The sequence below is a fragment of the Ovis canadensis genome, chromosome 1 (assembly GCF_042477335.2).
Source record: "Ovis canadensis isolate MfBH-ARS-UI-01 breed Bighorn chromosome 1, ARS-UI_OviCan_v2, whole genome shotgun sequence".
In the NCBI taxonomy this organism is placed as follows: Eukaryota; Metazoa; Chordata; class Mammalia; order Artiodactyla; family Bovidae; genus Ovis; species Ovis canadensis.
The window spans coordinates 206,161,437-206,181,288 of record NC_091245.1 but is presented as its reverse complement, the minus strand read 5'-3'; the positions used below and the strand labels follow the sequence as shown (position 1 = coordinate 206,181,288).

Sequence of the window (19,852 nt, the reverse complement as noted above, 5' to 3'; positions counted from 1 at the left end):
ATTTTAGCTTTTCTTCTAAATATTTGATTCCTTACTCCCTGCCCCGTACCTTAAGTCTTGATTCCTGGGAAAAGGCTCATGTCTAGAACAAATATACGATGCAAAAAAGCTTGGGGAAATCAGAGGTCATGTTATAAAGCAGTTAACTCAGCACAAACACTTCTACTGCCAAGTCCTGTGCGTGTGTGTGTGTGTATAAAATGACAATCAGTCCTCGGACTCTGGAGACTGAAAGGCCTACAGCAATTCAAGGCTTAACAGATGGGCTTCAACAAATGGCAGTAATCCTCTGCTGCTGCTGCTGCTAAGTCGCTTCAGTCGTGTCCGACTCTATGCGACCCCATAGACTGGACTATGCAGCCCACCAGGCTCCGCGGTCCCTGAGATTCTCCAGGCAAGAACACTGGAGTGGGTTGCCATTTCCTTCTCCAATACATTAAAGTGAAAAGTGAAAGTGAAGTCGCTCAGTCGTGTCCAACTCTTAGCGACCCCAGGCTGAGGCTCTCACAAACTCTGAAAGAGGAACAAGAAGGATTGCAGAAACTACAATTCCCAGAATGCTCAATGAGGAAAAGGAAGTGAGCATAGCAGCGTATTCTGGATTGTGTATTGCGGGTGGGGCCGAATAAAGCCTCTCCTACTTCTCCCTCAAGGCACGCCTAGCCCCTCCTTCGAGTCTCGAAGGCTGTCGGTAGTTGTAGTTCTACGAAATTTAGGGGCGCTTAAAATTGTAAGAGATAAGGCCGAGAGGCCTGTTGGGATTTGTAGTCTGCGCCGTCGGCGGGTGCGCACGCGCAGTTGAGGCCGGGGCGGGGCCGCAACACTGCAGTGAAAGCCGAGGCAGCGGGCAGGCGAGCAGGGGGCGGGCGGACATCTTGGGATCCGGAGAGTGGCCGGGCCGGCCGAGCAGAGGGCCGCGGACACCAGGTGAGCTCGGGATCTCGCCATACGGGGTGAGGGAGGACGCCTCCCTGGCTTCCTAGCTTTGCCGTTCACTGCACTGCGCTACGCGGAAAGCAGCCCACACCCGGGAGTGGCCTCAGCCTTCAGATCAGAAAGGGAGCTGACGGCGGGGCGGGGGCGCCCGGGGCGCGGCTGCAGGACGGGCGCGGAGCGATGCCCTCCACCTGACCCGCCCGGAGCTTCGCTTGAGAGGGAGACCCTCTTGGAATCCTTCCAGACAGGGACGCCGCGCGGCGGCCCCCTCCCTGAGATCGTGACAACCTCCTAGCCCTCGGCGCCTCCTCCCGGGGCAAGGATAATTCCCCCATCCCCTAGGACAGTGACACCTCCTTGTGCCGCCTCCTTGGACTGTGACAAGGTCCCCACTCTGCGGCACCCTCTCCTTGCAGTTGAGTGACAGCCCCCGCACGCCGTGGAACCATCTTTACCCGTGATGTCCTCCCCGGGGCGAAAAGCCCACCACCCGCGCATGCTTGTACACCTGCATACCACAGCAAGCTACGTCTCCCCAGCTTTCCCTTATTCACCACTGTTAGTCTCACCCTGCCGTGTTTTCCTCTTCAAAACCTTGACCTTTGCCATACTGGAAACTCTTTTCTCCAGGTGCCCCCACCAGCTCTGTTGCTGCTGTGGGCTCACTTGAGTACACTGCCTGGCTGTTGCTGCCAGTCTATCCCTTAACTAAATATTCCTTTCCTGATCTGGGCACCATCTCTGCTTCTCTGATGCCCTGAGTTCCCTACCACCTGATCCCTGTGAACTTGCTTCTTTGCCCAGGGCCCTACCTCCATTTTGCGCTTTCTCTCCTGGTCTCTGGGACTGAGGAATGGGAAGTGTCCACCACTTTGAGAGAATTATTCTCTTATCCTGGGACACCTTTACTGCTATAATAATACACTTTATTTTCCAGTTTAGAAACTGAAAGTCTCCTAAACTGCCCCTCTTGTGAAATTAACACCAAGGCTAATCCAGGAAATATAGAACTAAACCCTTTTTCTCCTTGCAAACAATCTGAATTAGTTGGACCCAAATAATTTAGATAGTTCCGGGATTCTGCCCCTTGTTTTTAGGCATTCAGGTCAGAAATGAATTATGTTGCAGGTCTGGAATCAGAATTTCTACTGGACGGATCTCTTGATCTTATGAACCTGCTCTCCCCTTCCTCACAACACCCCTGTATTCTTATTTACTTGGGAGCTGAGGGGGAGCTTCTCTATTTCAAAGAGAGGTGGTCAGAAATAACTAATAAGCTGCTTGGGTCACTGAAGTGTAGTCTGTCAGGGCTGGGGCCTTTCTTCTCTGCTCTTGCTTGTTTATTTGACTGCCTGGGAGAGGTTGGAGCAGCACTCCTGGGTTGGTGTCAGGGCCTTAGGGCTCTCTTCTCTCCTCCCTAATCCCTGCACCCCCTTTCCTAGAATGTTTAGACTTTTGTGATGTTTAGACTTTTGTGAATTAGAGAGTCAAAGGTTCAGGCCATGCTGCCTTCTCTGAAGGGTAGTGGAGGCTGAGAGTAGCGCTCCTAAAGTTTTGCCTGGGGGCCCCAGGCCTGAACCAGCTGGAGTAATTCCTACCGCCATTCCTGCAGCCGCAGGCAGGCCTTTGCAGTGACTCACCAGCTAGAGCCTGATTGAGAGTCTGCACAGGAAGGGGCCTTGCTGAGCTCAGCGCTGTGAAAGGGGGAGGGGGCTACTCTGGGCTCAGTCCCAGGAAAGGGAGGGTCAGAACGGCCTTAGAATCCTGGGCCTAAGTCCCTCTCCTTTTCTCCCAGTATGGGATAAACAGGAACTGGGGCCTGGTGAAAGGGAGGGGCTTGGCTGAAAGGACTGTAGGGTCACTTGCTGGAGGGTTGAATCAGGAAAAAGGCCCAGCCAGTGACCTGGACAGCCCCTTAGGGGACAGGGCTCAGATTCTGCCGCCTTCCCTTACACTGCCCCCATCTATCCTAGGTCTCTTCTCAGAGCGATGGGCTGCGAAGACTGAGCTGCCGCCATGATTGGAGGCTTATTCATCTATAATCACAAGGGGGAGGTGCTCATCTCCCGGGTCTACCGAGATGACATCGGGTGAGTGCCCTGGCTGAGCCAGCTGTGCCCCCACTCCCATCCCTCCTCTCCAGCATGCAGGGCCAGGTCTCTTTCTCCCAGAGGCTTGATCTGGACTGTTCCCCACCCCTTGCTGCATCCTGGATGCTCAGCTATTACAGCCTGGTTCCCATTAGGTCTGGTGGTATTGGCCAAGCAGCCAGTTGCTGGCCACTCAGTGGGACCTGTGAAATGGCAGGACCCCCACAGTCCTAGGAACTCCTAGCCTTGCTGCTTCCTGTTCCCTGTAGTGACAGACCTAGTTGCTGGAGATGAGTGCTTTTGCTTGAAGGGTTGATCCCTCCTCTGAGAAGGGAGATCTGTCTCTAGCGGGTGGAATTAGTGGTCATGCTGGCAGTACTAATCTAAGTCTTGCTCTCAAAAGCCCTTCTTGTGGTGAGAGCCTTCACTGGATTCTTCAGGCTGCCGAATCCTCTCCCACTCCCTTTCTCAGGAGTCAGGCTGCTGACTCAGCTGTTTTCAGTTCCTCTTGGCCACTCCAGGAAGAGAGGTGGTGAGCAAGCCTGAGGCATTCTCTGGGTCACCCAGAGATGGGCAGGGAGGCTGTGCTGCTTTTCTGGTCTATCAGAGTAGACCAGGAACAGCTCCTTGTCTGTGTCCTCAGACCTCTACCAGGAGACACAGCCTCAGTTATTCTGCCCCACCCTGCATGCCACTGACCTTCCCTGACAGAGGGGACTTGTCCTAGCCTCAGGAGCTCTGATGAGATTAGGTTCGTCTGGTTCATGCTGCCCTGTTTTTCTTCCTGGAATTGCTTAGACTAGACAGTCAGAGATGGGCCTGCTACAATGGCTCCCAGCTTCATGGCGAATGGGGATAGCCTGGCCTTTGTGCCTGTTTGTTGGCTGGTGGTGGGGCATGAGCTAGAGACATGGCAACGCCTGGCATGCCTGTACCCATCCACACCCCTCCTCCGGCCCTGGAGGGCCTGGCTGAGCCGACCAGGGCACACACTGTCTTGCATGCCTTGCTGTGCTCTCCACCCCTTGCCTGTGGCCCATCTGCTTCCGCCGCATGGTGTGTGCTGCCCACCCCAGTGTGTTGTGTCTCTAACCCTCTCTCTCGTTACTGTCACTCTCCTCTTCCCGGTGGCGTCATTTCTCTCATCCCATCTCATTGGCTGCTGTAGCAATAGGTAAGCGGCCTGTCAAGCTGCTGCCCAGGCACAGGTGGGTGGGGGCCCCTGCCCCCCCATCACTGTTCTCTTCATTCTTTTTTTCATCCCTGAACTTGCCCTGGAATTAGATCCTGGACAAGCATGGGTGACCCAGCTCTGTGACCCCTTGGCTTTTCCGTCAGTATATTAGAGCCTTCTCTGAAGGCATGCTGGCTTTGCTACCTTCTGGAGGACTCAGCCATCCCTGCTGGTAGAAAGACTGGAGAAGAAGCAGGGTCTCTCTCTTTTCTGGGCCTGGAGCTTACTGAGAAGCTATAGAGGTGGCAGCAGGGAAACTGTAGCCAGGCATGGGAGTCAGGAACGTATTTCTCTAAATCCGATAGACGTCACTTTATTATCTGCCCTACTGTCATTGCCACTTGACTTCCCTGTCTCTCGTGGCCAGATGTCAGCCTGGTTCTGGCCCTTCTCTCGGGCCCCTGCTGGGAGGAGTCTTAGAAAACTGGCCCGACAGTTAAGGCATTGGCTTTCGAGTATGTGTCAGGCTTCAGCAGAGAGGAGGGTGGCTATTTGTTAGCAGCTGTGGTTGATCCCCACGGAGTGAGGTGTGCCTGTACTGAGCAGCCTCTGTGTACTCTTTTCTCTCAGGAGGAATGCAGTGGACGCCTTTCGGGTCAATGTTATCCACGCCCGGCAGCAGGTGCGCAGCCCCGTCACTAACATCGCTCGCACCAGTTTCTTCCATGTTAAACGGTCCAACATCTGGCTGGCAGCTGTCACCAAGCAGAATGTCAATGCTGCCATGGTCTTTGAATTCCTCTATAAGATGTGTGACGTAATGGCTGCCTACTTTGGCAAGATCAGCGAAGAGAACATCAAGAACAATTTTGTGCTCATATATGAGCTGCTGGACGGTGAGGCTGGTGGGGCAGTGGGTCCCGGGTGGGAATAAGCCTGGTGGGGCCTGGCCTGGAGGTGGGAGTAGGTCTGAGGCTCGCTCCTGTGCTCTCTGAACTTTGTTTCCTGTATGGTCTTTTGAGCCAGGAGGAGGACAGTCCAAATCCAGACCTAAAGACTGATCTGAAGTGAATACAGAAATAGGCTAGCGAGTAGAGGTGGGGGAAGACCGAAAGGTCTTTTGGTGGCTGGTCCTCCTGCTGTTCAGTTAAGCACATTTCATTCTCTTAACCTTGTGGTTTGGGCCTTACTACACTGACTGTCCTACCAGCTTTTCATATCAAGAGCTGCCTCAGAACCTGGATGAGGATGTGATATTACAGGTTCCTCTGGATGCAGTTACCTCTGTAGGGTATGATTTAAGTGAACTGAGTCCTTCCACCTTTCCACATCAACTCTCTGTATTTTAAGGGCTTAGGGCTTCTGGACTTCTTACCCACTGGCCATGTGACTCTTCTGATTTTTTTTCTATTTGAAAAAAATGTGATGTTTTAACTGTTTTCCTATAAAGCATAAATTCTAGAGTAAATGCTACAAAGCTAGAAAAATCTTGCTGTAGATGATGCTACAATGTCTTTTAGAGCTATGCTGGACAGATGTATCCAGGCCAGGAGGGATGGGAAGTAGGAGCCTTCAGCTTTTTCTAGGAGCTGATGAATCCCTTCCTTTTGCAGAAATCCTAGATTTTGGCTACCCACAGAACTCGGAGACAGGTGCATTGAAAACCTTCATCACCCAGCAGGGCATCAAGAGCCAGGTACTCAAACTGTCCAGGCTATAGACAGGGTGGAGCCCAGCTTCCCTTCATCCCAGCTGGCCCCCAAGCCTTTTCTGAGCTGACTCATGAGCCCATCCCTGATAGGAAGTGCTGGCCTGAGCCTTCTGCCATGACTGCAGGCCTGTTTTGCTCTGTGTGGCCTTCTCCCACCCCTGGAGCTTGCCAACTCAGCATCTCTGTTACTGGGAATACAGCTCAAGCAGTTTCCTTTTATGTTGCAGGGAGGGGGGTGTGGGCTGCTCTGGAGGCTTGATATTCCTCAGGAGGAGAGAGCCTGGGTCCCCTTCTGGGATCCAGGCTTCATAGCCTTCTCCTTCTTTTCTGCCTGCCTCTTCACATCTGCGCTCATCTGCTGCTTCCTGTGGGCACCGTGTTGGCTCTGTGTTCTCCAGCATCAGGTAAGCTGTTCCCTCAGCTTCCACCCTTGCAGCTTTGCTCAGTTTTCTCCAGGTCCTGCCCCATGGGGGAAGATGGGTCACATGGTGTGGACTAGAAGGGTGAGGGGGTGAGGGTGGAGTAGGGATGGAGATAAGAGAATTGAAGGGGACGAGGAGTGAGGCCTTGTTGTTTGTCTCTGCGCCCCACATAGACAAAAGAAGAGCAGTCTCAGATCACCAGCCAGGTGACCGGGCAGATTGGCTGGCGGCGGGAGGGCATCAAGTATCGCCGGAATGAGCTCTTCCTGGATGTGCTGGAGAGTGTGAACCTCCTCATGTCCCCGCAAGGTGAGGGCCCTCGCGTGATGAAGCTGGAGGGGAGCCAGGGCAGGATATTGGTCCTGACTCAGCTGCTTCTGGTTATCTGTCCATCACCAGGGCAGGTCCTGAGCGCCCATGTGTCAGGCCGGGTGGTGATGAAGAGCTATCTGAGTGGCATGCCTGAGTGCAAGTTTGGAATGAATGACAAGATCGTCATTGAGAAGCAAGGCAAAGGCACAGCTGATGAAACAAGCAAGAGGTGCCCAAAGCAGGGTAGCTGGTGGGAGAGGGTGGACCTTGGATGGCTGAGCAGAGCCTGGTGAATCACAGGTTCCTTCTAGATTGCATGTCTGCAGTAACGCAAACTCTCACTTCCCAAGGGTGTGCTTGGCTGGTTGCTCTTGGTATCTGTGTTGAAGAGATGAGGGGGTTGTCTTCACCCTACTCAGAGTAAGCCCGTTTCTTTTGGTCCCAAGGACCAAGATTATTCTGTACATACTGATGGCCTCTGCCCACTATGCTTGAAACTTTTGTGTTCCATACAGCAGAACTCTCAAAAGATAATGAGTTTGCAAAGCTTCCACTCATCCATAACTCTAGGAAAGGGACCCCCAAAGTGAGAAAGCTGCATTCTGGCAGCTTTCCATAGATTACAGTACAAGCCTTGTCCAGGCTGTTGCAGCCTTTGTGGGTAGGTGGGTCTCCCAGCCCGACTCACTGCTGCCATCCTCGTGTACCAACAATACCTTCTATCCCTGCTTGCAGCGGGAAGCAATCAATTGCCATTGATGACTGCACCTTCCACCAGTGTGTGCGACTCAGCAAGTTTGATTCTGAACGCAGCATCAGCTTTATCCCACCAGATGGAGAATTTGAACTTATGAGGTGCCAATGGGGTGTGAGGAGCAGGGGTTACTATTGGCAGAGAGCAGGGAGAGGGGGGAGGACAGGCTCTGCTGTGCCAACCTAAAGCTGTCACACCCCTGAAGGTATCGCACCACCAAGGACATCATCCTTCCTTTTCGCGTGATCCCACTAGTTCGGGAAGTGGGACGCACCAAGCTGGAGGTCAAGGTGGTCATTAAGTCCAACTTCAAACCCTCACTACTGGCTCAGAAGATTGAGGTGAGGATAAGGGGTTTAGGGAGGAGGCAGCACTTGTCTCTAAGTATAAAGGCAGGTGATGTCAGGATTCAATAGAGCTCCCTGACACGTGTGTCACTTCTAGGTGCGGATCCCAACCCCACTGAACACTAGTGGGGTGCAGGTAATCTGCATGAAGGGGAAGGCCAAGTATAAGGCCAGTGAGAACGCCATCGTGTGGAAGTGAGTCTTTCCTTCGTGAGAGCACAACAGGGCTCAAGAAGCCTTCGTGCACCCTCTTGTTAAGTGTCACCTTTTGTGCGTGCACGTGTGTGTGTATTGGGGGAGTGGGGGTGAATGCTTCTCCTGGAGCCCCTGGTTGTGTCCTCATCCCTTGTACCTCTGTGCAGTTGTGCACATGCCTGCACTGAGGTACATGCATGCATGCTTTTATCACGATTCTTTAACGTTTCCCCATTTGCCCTTGTACCTCTGTGAAGTAGAGAGCAAGGGATAGCTTGGCCATGTGTCTAAGCAGAAACTGCATGCAGCCTGCAGTGCTAAAGGAATAACAGACCCAAGGTTTCATAGCAAGAGGTTATCAGAGTCCTCACCACCTTGCCTTGCCCTGGCACCTCCCCTGAGCTTCTGGGTTCTTTCCACCCCCCACAATCTCCTTAAAGGGGCAGTAACCCCCCTTGAAGTTTTCTTAGCTACCAGGGGCCCGTGCTGCCTGTTGACCCTGTGTTTCCAGGATCAAGCGCATGGCAGGCATGAAGGAATCGCAAATCAGCGCTGAGATTGAGCTGCTGCCCACCAACGACAAGAAGAAATGGGCTCGACCCCCCATTTCAATGAACTTTGAGGTATGGCAGAGAAGGGGCCTAGAGCAATGTGTGCTAGGAAAGACCTTAGAAATCCTTCCAGTCAACCTCTGCACCTACCACCTTGCTGATGATGAAACTGAGACCCCTGAGAGAAGTGATTTTAATTCACAGACCCATTTCTTCCCCTGCAGGCTTCCTCCTAGAAATTGATATTCACACTGACAAAAATCTTTGACTTCCTTTGGCTTGTCATAAAACAATTCTTAGGAAAAAACTGAGATTGCTTGCATGCTCAGTAAGACACAAGACAGGAAAATGGGCTGACTTTGCTTTATGCACATTAGACATGTAATTTTTTCCACCGTACTGTTTAAGTCCATAAAACTGAGCAGGATAAGTATATTTTAAGGTAAGTCTTTGGTTGCTGTCACCTGCTGATTAAAGGAACTGATTCAGGTCATTACAGGCAGGGCCTGACTTCAAACCCAAACCACAGATTGCTAGTTATTCTTTCTTCTTTAGTAACCTCTTAGGGGGCCCCTCACCATCCCAGCTTCCCAGAGCTTCTTTCAGGGTCCTAGTCATTCAAACCCTTCTGGTAGAGAGATGAGGTAGGGCAGGGCAAGGAGACCGGCTATGAAAGGAAGGCCACATCCCTAACTGGAGCTATCCCTTGCCCAGGTGCCATTCGCACCTTCTGGCCTCAAGGTGCGCTACTTGAAGGTGTTTGAACCGAAGCTGAACTACAGCGACCACGATGTCATCAAATGGGTGCGCTACATTGGCCGCAGCGGCATTTATGAGACCCGCTGCTAGCTGCCTGGTGGCTGCTAGCCCACCTCCCCACCCACCCTCTTCCACAGGTCTGGGTGCCCTCGGCCACCACACATCAGTGTCTCCTCCCTCCTGCTTTGCTGCCTGCCCTTTGCACTAGCCCCCGAGTCTAGGTCTGGACCAAGCACATTGCGAGTGGGACTGGTGGAGCAGTCCCTGGGCTCCCTGAACGGGGTGGTTTCAGAGGCTCCTACTCCACCATCCATCTGCCTGCCCTAGCCCACTGCCAGGCTCTTGAGTTCTGTGACCAAAGCCAAGTGGGCTCCTTCTCCTCCCCTCTCCTGTGGCCACATCTCTGGAGTGGGAGGGTTGGCTGCCCCTCACCTCGGAGCTCCCCCAAAGGCCAGTAACGGATCCCCAGCCCTCAATTCCTAGTCTGCTTTGGGATAGTGTGAGCTTCATTTTGTACACGTGTGACTTCGTCCAGTTATAAACCTAATAAACTCTGTAGAATGGAGCTGCTGGCTAAGTGTTGAAGTGGGAGCTACAGGGGAGAGGGTTTGGTGGGACTGCCCCTCCCCTGTCTTAACTCAGCCTTAAGTGGAATTCTCTTTTGCCATAAACTTAATTGTTATGTCCCTTGGGGCCAACCAAGCCCTTACCCTGACAGGTATTTCCCCCAGAATGCCCCGCTGATAGCCTCAAGGGCAAGCAGCCCACCTGGCCTCAGTTCCCTGATGGTAGAAATTCTTACAGAAAATCATCCTCAGTTTTAGGCAGGTATTTTTCTGATTAGCAGAGATTAAGCAGGGTGTACATTTGGTCTTCCCAGCCATCCTTAGAAACTGACTGAGCTCTTAATTTTATCCTCTTCTTAGTTATTCAGGCTTCCCAGACCTTGGTGGGTATGTTGTAAAAAAAAATTTCACTCTTCCCGGGTCTCTTATGGGCTCCCCCCACCCCCTGTGGCTGAGTGGTAAAGAATTCGCCTGCAATGCAGGAGACCAGGCTTCGATCCTGTGTCAGTAAGATTCCCTGATGGAGGAAATGGCAATCCGCTCCAGTATTCTTGCTTGGAAAATCCGATGGACAGAGGAGCCTGGCAGGCTACAATCCATTGGGTCACTGAACAGGCAGGCAGGCCTCTTAGATAATTCCTCCCTCCATGCCTCCCCCTTGCCAAAGAATTGTGTGAACAGGAACCTGAGGGGAATGCTCCATATTCTGCTAATGTGTTGGAGCAAAGATCTGCCATCACCAGTTTTTCCTTGCTTAGTCTTTTTAAACCTAAGAAATCTATTGAGAAAATTTCAAGCAAGTAGAAAATATGTAATGAACTCCCATCATAGTGGTTCAACTTGTGATCAGCTCTTTAATGTCACATCCAAACTGTTCATGCTTAATCCAAGTGTCCTACAAAAAAACTGTCACAACTTACATCTGGATCCAAACAAGGTCCGTTGATTGGTGGATGCTTGTAAAATCTTAAAAGCCACAGGTTCTCCCTCAGCTTTTGCAATGTTGTTGAAGAAACCAGATAGTTTTGTAGTTTCCCTGTGAGAATTCCACTTTCCCTGTGTTTCAAATAAAATGGAAATCTTTATTCCTCAATGACAAAACGATGAATGGGTGTGACTTTAACTGACAATTTTGGAGCCAGTTTGGAAGAATATTCACATTAAATGTGAAGCGGTAGCATTTTGAGGAAATGCCTAACTTTTACCCGAGGGAAACACTGAAAGGCAATAGCCTTTTACGGTCACTTACTGAGACTCAGGTTGCGGAGAAGTCTGCTTTGGGTGTAGGTTGGGAATACTAATGAAATTACACAGACCTTGTCGATCTGGTTTTCTTGCCCAGTGGCTGTCAGTGAGGAAGTGCCCGGGGGTGATGGAAGGCCCAAAGGGCGTTATTCGCGAAGGTCTGCTGAGCCGTCAAGTGTGAGAGGTCGCGGGCGGGCTGGCTACCTGATAAGACAAGCAGCCCGTAGGGCCTGAAAACCGAACAAAATCTGCGACTGCACAGAAAGGCACCAGGGGCTTATGAGAGCTCAGGCACCAGCGTGAGTCAGCAATGCTTTCAGCGGGCTCCAAAATGGACAAGCACGCAGCGGCTGACGCGCCTCTGGGGAGCATGTAGAATCTAGCAAGGCCAATGTGCTTTATCGACCGCCCTTCTCGGGAGGTTCCCTTCATGGCCTGATAAACCGCGAGCTTCCCTGCACCCCGCCCTCGCCCCCTGCAGGATCTCCACCTCCCAGAAGTCTGTGAGAATCGTACATGTGGCTAATTCTTTAGCGAAAAAGAGTCGCGCAAGCGCAGAAAGTGCGTCTCGGCGGAGACTCTGAGCGGCGCTTGCGTACGGTACCGCCAGCGCCGTTCGCCCCTCCCACCGGGTTCTGCGCACTCCGCGCCTTTCTTACGTCACCGTTTCGCATGCGCTTTGGAAGGAAGGGCGAGCTTTCGGGGACCGGTAGGGGGCGGGCCTTGACCGGGGTCTCACAGCGACTGCGCGGACGGGAGCCCGACTGGAACATGGCGACTTGCGCTGAAATCCTGCGGAGCGAGTTCCCCGAAATTGACGGACAGGTCTTCGACTACGTGACTGGTGAGCCGAACCGAATCAACGCGCTGGGGATGCCGAAGTGGAAGTCAGGGCGGGGGGAAGTACTAAGGCAGATCAGTGGCGGGGACCGCCGCTAGGCCTCTCCTCTGTGTGACCTCTTGTCCCGAGGACCAGTTGGGTCTGGAGCCCGGACTGGGGCCGCAATACGGGGACCAAAACTACTTGTATGTCCACCTTATCTGGTATCTTCCTCGTGTCTTGACACGCCCTCCCTAGGCGTCTTGCACAGCGGCAGTGCGGACTTCGAGTCTGTGGATGACCTGGTGGAAGCTGTGGGGGAACTGTTGCAGGAGGTGTCCGGGGACAGCAAGGATGACGCGGGCATCAGGGCCGTGTGCCAGCGCATGTACAACACTCTGCGCCTGTACGTGCCAGGGCAGGGGGATTCGTGGGGGAGACGGGAGAGCGGACGGTCAGGTGACAAGACGTGAGAGAAGAAGGTCTGATGGCCATAGAGCTTTTTCCTGCTCTTCTAACTCATTGCTTTCTATCCCTACCCTCAAGGGCGGAACCACAGACCCAGGGAAACAGCCAGGTGCTACTAGATGCCCCCATCCAGTTGTCAAAGATAACAGAGAACTACGGTGAGAGAGAGGGAAGATTGAACTAGCTGCCCTACGTCCTCCACCCCTTAGCCATCTGCCCTCTGGGGCTCAGGACTCTTGGTACCTCTTTTCCACAGGACAAGGTTGTAGGAGTTAGTTGATGTCTTTACTGAGGGCAAATGAGCCATTAACAAAGGGATTAAGATTGGGAAGGTCTCCAAGCTCTTGGGTGTGGTAGGACCCATGGGTCTTGGAGCTGGACAGATTTAGGTTCACTTCCCAATTTTGCAGCTTACTAACCTACTGCATGATCTTGTAAGAGTTGCTTAACTGCTCTTAGCCGCTGTATCCTTAATCTGTGAGTTGAGTTTTTGTTTTAAGTGTTGAGAGAATTGATATCTGTCTCCAGGATTTGTAAAGCTTTTCTTTAAACATATGGGTCTGTGTCTGATTCATGTTAGTCACTGAAAATGTTAGTTTCCGTTCCCTTAGGGAGAAGGTGACTGCTTTTCTTATCGCTTACAGACTGTGGCACCAAACTTCCAGGCCTGCTAAAGAGGGAACAGTCCTCGGTGAGGAGGGAGAGGAAGAAGAAAGGGAGGGGTCTGTGTCTATGGTGGGGGTGAGAGTTGACTGTTTCTAAGTATTGGAGTGTCTTCCTGGGGCATTTCTGATTGACTTTCCCTGAGTCCTTGAGCCCACCCCATAGGATGAAATGCATTATGTTTGGACCCTTAGACGGTGAATGCAAAGAAGCTAGAGAAAGCTGAGGCTCGATTGAAGGCAAAGCAGGAGAAGCGCTCAGAGAAGGACACACTCAAGACCAGCAACCCTCTGTGAGTTAGTGAAAAGGGCTGAGAAGAGAGCAGAGCAGTCCCTATTGAGATGGAAGGCTCCTTGGGAGTGCTAAAAGCCATCCATTTTTCCCTTTAAGAGTCTTGGAAGAGGCATCAGCCAGCCAGGCAGGTAGCCGAAAGGAAAGTCGGTTGGAATCATCTGGAAAGAACAAATCCTATGATGTGCGAATTGAGAACTTTGATGTGTCTTTTGGCGATAGGTGAGGGAGTGGTGGTGGGGGAGTGGGGCTGACGGGTTTTGTTTTGTTTTGTTTTTTTACAGTTAAAGGAGAATTTGGAGCGGTCAAATGGGGTTAAAAATAGTTAGGTTTCTTTTGTTAAACTTGCTGTGCAGCTATCTCTAAGCCCCGTTTGTCATCTTCCTGCTACCCGTGCAGGGTGCTGCTGGCTGGAGCAGATGTGAACCTAGCATGGGGCCGCCGCTATGGCCTGGTGGGTCGGAATGGGCTGGGGAAGACGACGCTGCTGAAGATGCTGGCCACCAGGAGCCTGCGAGTTCCAGCCCACATTTCCCTACTGCATGTGGAGCAAGAGGTTGCTGGAGACGACACCCCTGCCCTGCAGAGTGTGCTGGAGAGTGACACGGTGCGAGAAGACCTGCTGCGTCGGGAGCGGGAGCTCAACGCCCAGATTGCTGCTGGCAGGTGAGGGCTCCCTGGGACAGACTGACCAGCAGCAGCCGTGCTTCGCAGAGTGCCTGCCATGCTGGCACAATCCGCCGTTCAAATACCCATCCTAGTAAGCAGCAGGGCTTAGAGTTTGGCTCAGTGGAGCTGTGCATTCCTTGTTCCTGGCATGGTGCCCATTGCCCTCACTGTGTTCTGTTCCTGTCCCAGCAACAGTGCAGCCAGTAGCCTGCTTTGGAACTGTCCTGAGGTGCAGGATAAAGTAGTAAACTTCACCTGCTCAGCGTGATAGCTCTTCCCCCCCATTCCTAGGGCTGAGGGCTCACAAGCTGCACAGCTGGCAGAAATCTATGCCAAGTTGGAGGAGATCGAGGCTGACAAAGCACCTGCCAGGTATTTAAAATTCCTTTCCTTCCTTCAGATTTTATCTTTCCTTTCTGTTACGTGTTCCAATCAGGTTCTTTCATTTATTCACTCCTAGAGCATCAGTTATTCTTGCTGGGCTTGGCTTTACCCCCAAAATGCAGCAGCAGCCCACCCGGTGAGTGGCCCCTACCATTCTTGGCTCTGAACACTGTTGGCCGTGCCTCTGCCTCTTCTCGTGAACACTCGCCCCTGATGCAGCTCTGTCTCTTTAGGGAGTTCTCAGGTGGCTGGAGGATGAGACTGGCCCTGGCCCGGGCTCTGTTTGCTAGGTGAGTCCCCTGGACCTGTATGTGGATACTGTGGAGGATGAGCTTGGCTCTTGGGAGGTGGCAACAAGTCGCTGACCTGAAACCTCAAACCATGCATTCTTCTTTTCCATAGGCCAGATCTGCTGCTGTTAGATGGTGAGTTTGAAATGCGGCACCCTGACTTTGGGTGCAGAAGGGTGGCGTTGTCCAAGTTTCCAGTTCTCCAGCCCTTCAATCCCAAACATGTCCTCTCCTGCTTTTTCAGAACCCACTAACATGCTGGATGTAAGGGCCATCCTATGGCTGGAGAATTATCTGCAGGTGAGTGCTTCCAGGTGTGGAGCAGGTCTGGGGAGCGTCTGCCTCCAAGGCCTCTGGGGTTTGGGAGCTGATTGCCCTCCCAAACCGGGCCTGCCATCCTGTGACCCCCTCAGACATGGCCCTCCACAATCCTGGTCGTCTCCCATGACCGCAACTTCCTGAATGCCATAGCCACAGACATCATCCACCTGCACAGCCAGCGGCTGGATGGTTACCGGGGAGACTTTGAGACCTTCATCAAGAGCAAGCAGGAGCGACTGCTCAATCAGCAGCGTGAATATGAGGCCCAGCAACAGTATCGCCAGCATATCCAGGTGGGAGAGCAGGCAGGACTGGGGACCCGCCCCATCCCATGTGTACTAGAGTCGTAGGGGGTGAGGGAGCTGAACATGCCTGAACTTGTCCACCTGCAGGTTTTTATTGACCGTTTTCGCTACAATGCCAACAGAGCCTCGCAAGTGCAGAGCAAACTCAAGATGCTGGAGAAACTGTGAGTACAGTGTCCCTGACCGGGCCCTGACTCCTCTCGTTTTGTAGGGAATGCCTACAATTCTCATCTTACCCTCCCGTTTTAGATCTCTCCTTTCCTACAAATCAACTTTAACTTCCTTCCTGCAGAAAGGCCTGCAGGGAAGGCCTTCTATTCTATTCTATTACTACTCTTGGAGAGCTCATCTTGCCCCCAGACCTTGGCAACCATCAGTCTACTTTCAGTCTGTAGATATTTGGTAATTGTGGACATTTCATATAGACAGATTTGTCCCTGTGATCTTTTTTTTATGTCTGGCTTCTTTCGCATAATGTCATGTTTTTGCAGTTCATCATGTAGCCTGGATTAGTACTTTACTCCTTTTCCTGGCCAGATAATATTTCATTGTACAGTTACTCCACATTTTGTTTAATGATTCATCAGGTGGTGGACATTTCGGATTGTTTCCTGTTTTGGGCTGTTAGGAATAATGATGCTGCTATGAACAAGTTTTTGTGTGGACATGTGTTTTCTATTCTCTTGGTTACATAGCTGGGAGTGGAATTGCTAGGTTATGTAATAATTCTATGTTTAAGATTTTGAGGGATTGCCAAACTGTTTTTAACAGCAGCTGCACCATTTTACATTCCTACCAGCAGTATATGAGGATTCCAATTTCTCCACCTCTTTACCAACATTTATTATCTGTCTTGAAGTTTAGCCCTCCTAGTGGATGTGAAGTGATAGCTCTTTGAAATCGTGATTTGTATTTCCCTTGTTACTAATGATGTTGAGCTTTGGAGGCATTTTTTATTGAAGTACAGTTGATGTGCAATATTCTATGTTTCAAGTGTACAACGTACTGATGCACAATTTTTAAGATCATGTTCCATTTATACTTATTATAAAATATTGACTATATTCTCTGTGTTGTTTAATAAATATACCGTTGTAGCTTATTTTATACCTAGGAGTTTGTATCTCTTAATCCTTTACCCTAGTCTTACCCCTCCCTCCCTCTCCTCCACCCACTGGTAACCACTGGTTTATTCTCTGTATCTGTGAATCTGTTCTTTTAGATTTTATTTTTTTAGATTCCACATATAAGCGATATCATACAGTATTTCTCTTTTTCTGACTGACTTCACTTAGCATAGTCTTCAAGTCCATTTATCTTGTTACAAATGGCAAAATTTCATTTTGTTTTTATGGCTGAGTTGTTGTTCAGTCACTAAGTTGTGTCCGACTCTTTGCAACCCCAGGGACTGCAGCACCCCAGGCTTCTCTGTCCTTCACTGTCTCCCAGAGTTTGCTCAAATTGATGTTCGTGAGTTGTTGATGCTATCTAACCATCCCATCCTCTACTGCCCCCTTCTCCTGTTGGCCTTCAGTCTTTCCCAGCATCAGAATCTTTTCCGCTGGATCAGCTTTTTGCATCAGGTGGCCGAAGTATTGGAGCTTCAGCCTCAGCATCAGTCCTTCCAATGAATATTCAGGCTTGATTTCCCTTAGGATTGACTGGTTTGATCTCAAAAGACTCTCAAAAGTCTTCTCTAACACCACAGTTCAAAAGTATCAGTTATTTGATGCTCAGCCTGTTTTATGATCCAACTCTCGCATTCATACATGACTACTGGAAAAACCATAGCTTTGACTATACAGGCCTTTGTCAACACATTGTATATGTGTGTGTATATGTATATCCATTCATCTGTGGATGGATGGACACTTAGATTGTTTCTTTGTTTTGGCTATTGTAAATAATATAGCTGTAAACACAAGGATTCATGTATCTTTTCCAATCAGTATTTTTTTTTTCGGTTATATACCCAAAAGAGTATTGGAAGTTTAATCTTGAAGCAACATTTCTAGACATACAGGTGGTAGGGGAGCTTAAAATCGTAAGGGTTAGGATCTTGTGACATTGAAACATATAGTATATTAACTGGGAAAACAAAAAGCTACCCCCCAAAAAAACCTCTATTCTTTTCAGCATATGTATTACTTGTATGATAAGAACAAATCCATTTTTTAAAGAACAAATCTAGTCTGTCTCCTCTCTCCTCAGACCAGAGCTCAAACCTGTGGATAAGGAGCTGGAGGTAGTGATGAAGTGAGTGCTGGGTCATAGGGGCAGGTGGGGAAGCTCTTGTTTCTGGGGCTGCCCTCAGGCTCATCACCCCACCTCCTGCAGATTCCCCGATGGATTTGAGAAGTTCTCACCACCAATCCTGCAACTGGATGAGGTGGACTTCTACTACGACCCAAAGCACGTCATCTTCAGCCGTCTCTCTGTCTCTGCCGATCTTGAATCCCGCATCTGTGTGGTATGGCTGCCATCTCTGTTCTGTGAGCTGGGACTGAACTTTGTCTTATTGGTCTCAGCTCTGAGTGTCCTTCTAACTGTGGAACATAGAGGAGAGAGCATGGCTCAGGGTCAGACTTGGGATGCTAACTCTGCCATTTCTTAGCTTGGTTACTAAACAGACTCCTCATTCTTAAAAGAGAGATAACATCCAGCTTGCTCTGCTGTTGGGAGAATTAATTCCCTTGCACTTAGTGGGTACTTGGGTATTGGTCCCCTTCACGGCTTTAGTGTTTACTTCATTTTTCTCTACAGTTCTTTAAAAATATTTTTTTTTAGTTGTTGGAGTCACTGGGACTACCTGGGATCTATTCTCATCTCCTCTGCTTCTGTATCCCATTCAGGGATGCTCTTTATATACTCATGTGTCTTCTTACAGGTTGGGGAGAATGGGGCTGGGAAGTCTACCATGCTGAAGTTGCTTATGGGGGACCTGACACCTGTTCGGGGCATCAGACATGCTCACAGGTGGGGCCCACACCTCCGCTTTCCAACCCTCCTGTGCTGTAGCTACACTCCTTTATGGTCATTGCTTTCCATCCCCTCTCCACCTTTCCATCTGTCTGCAGGAATCTGAAGATTGGCTATTTCAGCCAGCACCACGTGGAGCAGCTGGACCTGAATGTCAGTGCTGTGGAACTGCTAGCACGCAAGTTCCCTGGTGCGTTAGGGATTTGAGCTGAGGAAAGAGTGCTGGGCCTGACACCTCCCCCTAGGCTTACCTTGGGTTGCTGAGTCTGGGTGTAAGAATGTGGGCAATGGGGGTGTGGGGCTGGGTGGATGGTGAGGGGAGGGAGTTGGGCCTGAAACCCACACGGTGGGGTGGGGCCTATTGCAGGACGACCTGAGGAGGAGTACCGTCACCAGCTGGGCCGGTATGGCATCTCTGGAGAACTGGCTGTGCGCCCTGTTGCCAGTTTGTCTGGGGGCCAGAAGAGCAGGGTGGCCTTTGCTCAGATGACCATGCCCTGGTGAGCCGGCTTGACTAGAGCTTTGCCCTCTACTTTCCCCTCTTGCCCAATGGAAAATGATTGTCTTGCCTTGGTATCAGAGCTCATTTTCTCCCAGCCCCCTAACTTCCCACCTTTCTGGGTTCTGCCTTCCAGTCCCAACTTCTACATTCTGGATGAACCCACAAACCACCTGGATATGGAGACCATTGAGGCTCTGGGCCGTGCTCTCAACAACTTCAGGGTGAGTGTACCTTCACGCTGCCCACTCCTGCCTGGGCCTCAGCATGCCTTTGGGCCCCTCTGAGAGCCCCACGGTCTCTTGTCTTGCAGGGTGGTGTGATTCTGGTGTCCCATGACGAGCGCTTCATCCGGTTGGTGTGCCGGGAGCTGTGGGTGTGCGAAGGAGGCGGCGTCACCCGGGTTGAGGGGGGATTTGATCAGTACCGAGCTCTTCTCCAGGAACAGTTCCGCCGTGAGGGCTTCCTCTAGGGCCATGAGGCTGAAGACTGTGCCCAGGACATGGACTGTCTTTCAGACCCCTGGGCCACCATGTAGGCAGCCATCTCCTGCCACGGACTTCTTGGGGACAGCCTTATTCATAAATCTCTCTTTTTGACTGGAGCATCCTCTGCACAACCCGGGAGCCCCACCTAAGGTTCTTTGAGGACGGGTCCTCCAAGGGGAGGGGAGTGGGGGGCTGCCCTCTAGGACTCTAGACCCCTCCCACTGCCCCAGCTGCGACTGGGCTCTGATGGCCGCTGTGTAAATTAAATATCCCTGCATCTCCCTTGCTCACTCTGCTGCTCCTGGTGTAGGGCTGCAGTGTTTGCCCATGGTTAAGGGGTGCAGTCTCTCTGATTTGGCATTTTCCTGTGACATTTGCGTCTGTCATGTGGAGGAGGCCGTGGAAGCATCAGTGTTGCCCCTGGGGGAAGATGTCATTAAAGCTGTTGGGGGTCGACCTTGCAGTGGACCAAGCTTATAATGAAGGGCAGTGTATTCCATCACTGCAGTGCTGTGCTCTCCAGCCAAGGCTTAGCTGAAGGGGTCTGGGTTCTGCTGTCTCAGCCCCACTGCTTGAATGAGTAAGCTGATTCTGCAACCTGGCCTCAGACATG

At 51.2% G+C, this 19,852-nt stretch overlaps 2 protein-coding genes across 2 annotated transcripts; both read left to right on the top strand.

Annotated features, from left to right (window-relative positions):
- The first annotated feature begins 657 nt into the window (after window positions 1–657).
- On the top strand, window positions 658–9,816 carry AP2M1 (adaptor related protein complex 2 subunit mu 1). Its single transcript, XM_069579553.1, has 11 exons — window positions 658–927; window positions 2,910–3,026; window positions 4,831–5,096; window positions 5,814–5,896; window positions 6,507–6,642; window positions 6,733–6,874; window positions 7,381–7,500; window positions 7,605–7,740; window positions 7,844–7,941; window positions 8,453–8,564; window positions 9,207–9,816. The coding sequence occupies exons 2-11, from the start codon at window positions 2,953–2,955 to the stop codon at window positions 9,339–9,341; spliced, it is 1,302 nt and encodes a 433-aa protein (XP_069435654.1). The 5' UTR covers window positions 658–927; window positions 2,910–2,952; the 3' UTR covers window positions 9,342–9,816.
- Window positions 9,817–11,724: 1,908 nt separating this feature from the next.
- Window positions 11,725–19,592, top strand: ABCF3 (ATP binding cassette subfamily F member 3). Its single transcript, XM_069579550.1, has 21 exons — window positions 11,725–11,906; window positions 12,141–12,288; window positions 12,429–12,508; window positions 12,995–13,041; window positions 13,208–13,305; window positions 13,404–13,526; window positions 13,704–13,970; window positions 14,265–14,345; window positions 14,434–14,493; window positions 14,591–14,647; window positions 14,760–14,782; window positions 14,892–14,947; window positions 15,061–15,261; window positions 15,361–15,437; window positions 17,485–17,529; window positions 17,611–17,743; window positions 18,161–18,249; window positions 18,351–18,442; window positions 18,620–18,752; window positions 18,888–18,975; window positions 19,065–19,592. The coding sequence occupies exons 1-21, from the start codon at window positions 11,735–11,737 to the stop codon at window positions 19,221–19,223; spliced, it is 2,229 nt and encodes a 742-aa protein (XP_069435651.1). The 5' UTR covers window positions 11,725–11,734; the 3' UTR covers window positions 19,224–19,592.
- The last annotated feature ends 260 nt before the right edge of the window (window positions 19,593–19,852 follow it).

Excerpts from the sequence above, each read along its gene's own strand:
- ABCF3 (XM_069579550.1), top strand. The coding sequence starts at position 11,735 with ATGCGCTTTGGAAGGAAGGGCGAGCTTTCGGGGACCGGTAGGGGGCGG. Across the intron at positions 13,971-14,264 it reads GCCCAGATTGCTGCTGGCAG|GGCTGAGGGCTCACAAGCTG; the intron begins GTGAGGGCTCCC and ends CCCCATTCCTAG. Across the intron at positions 17,530-17,610 it reads GAGCTGGAGGTAGTGATGAA|ATTCCCCGATGGATTTGAGA; the intron begins GTGAGTGCTGGG and ends CACCTCCTGCAG.
- AP2M1 (XM_069579553.1), top strand. The coding sequence starts at position 2,953 with ATGATTGGAGGCTTATTCATCTATAATCACAAGGGGGAGGTGCTCATC. Across the intron at positions 3,027-4,830 it reads GTCTACCGAGATGACATCGG|GAGGAATGCAGTGGACGCCT; the intron begins GTGAGTGCCCTG and ends CTTTTCTCTCAG. Across the intron at positions 7,501-7,604 it reads GGAGAATTTGAACTTATGAG|GTATCGCACCACCAAGGACA; the intron begins GTGCCAATGGGG and ends ACACCCCTGAAG.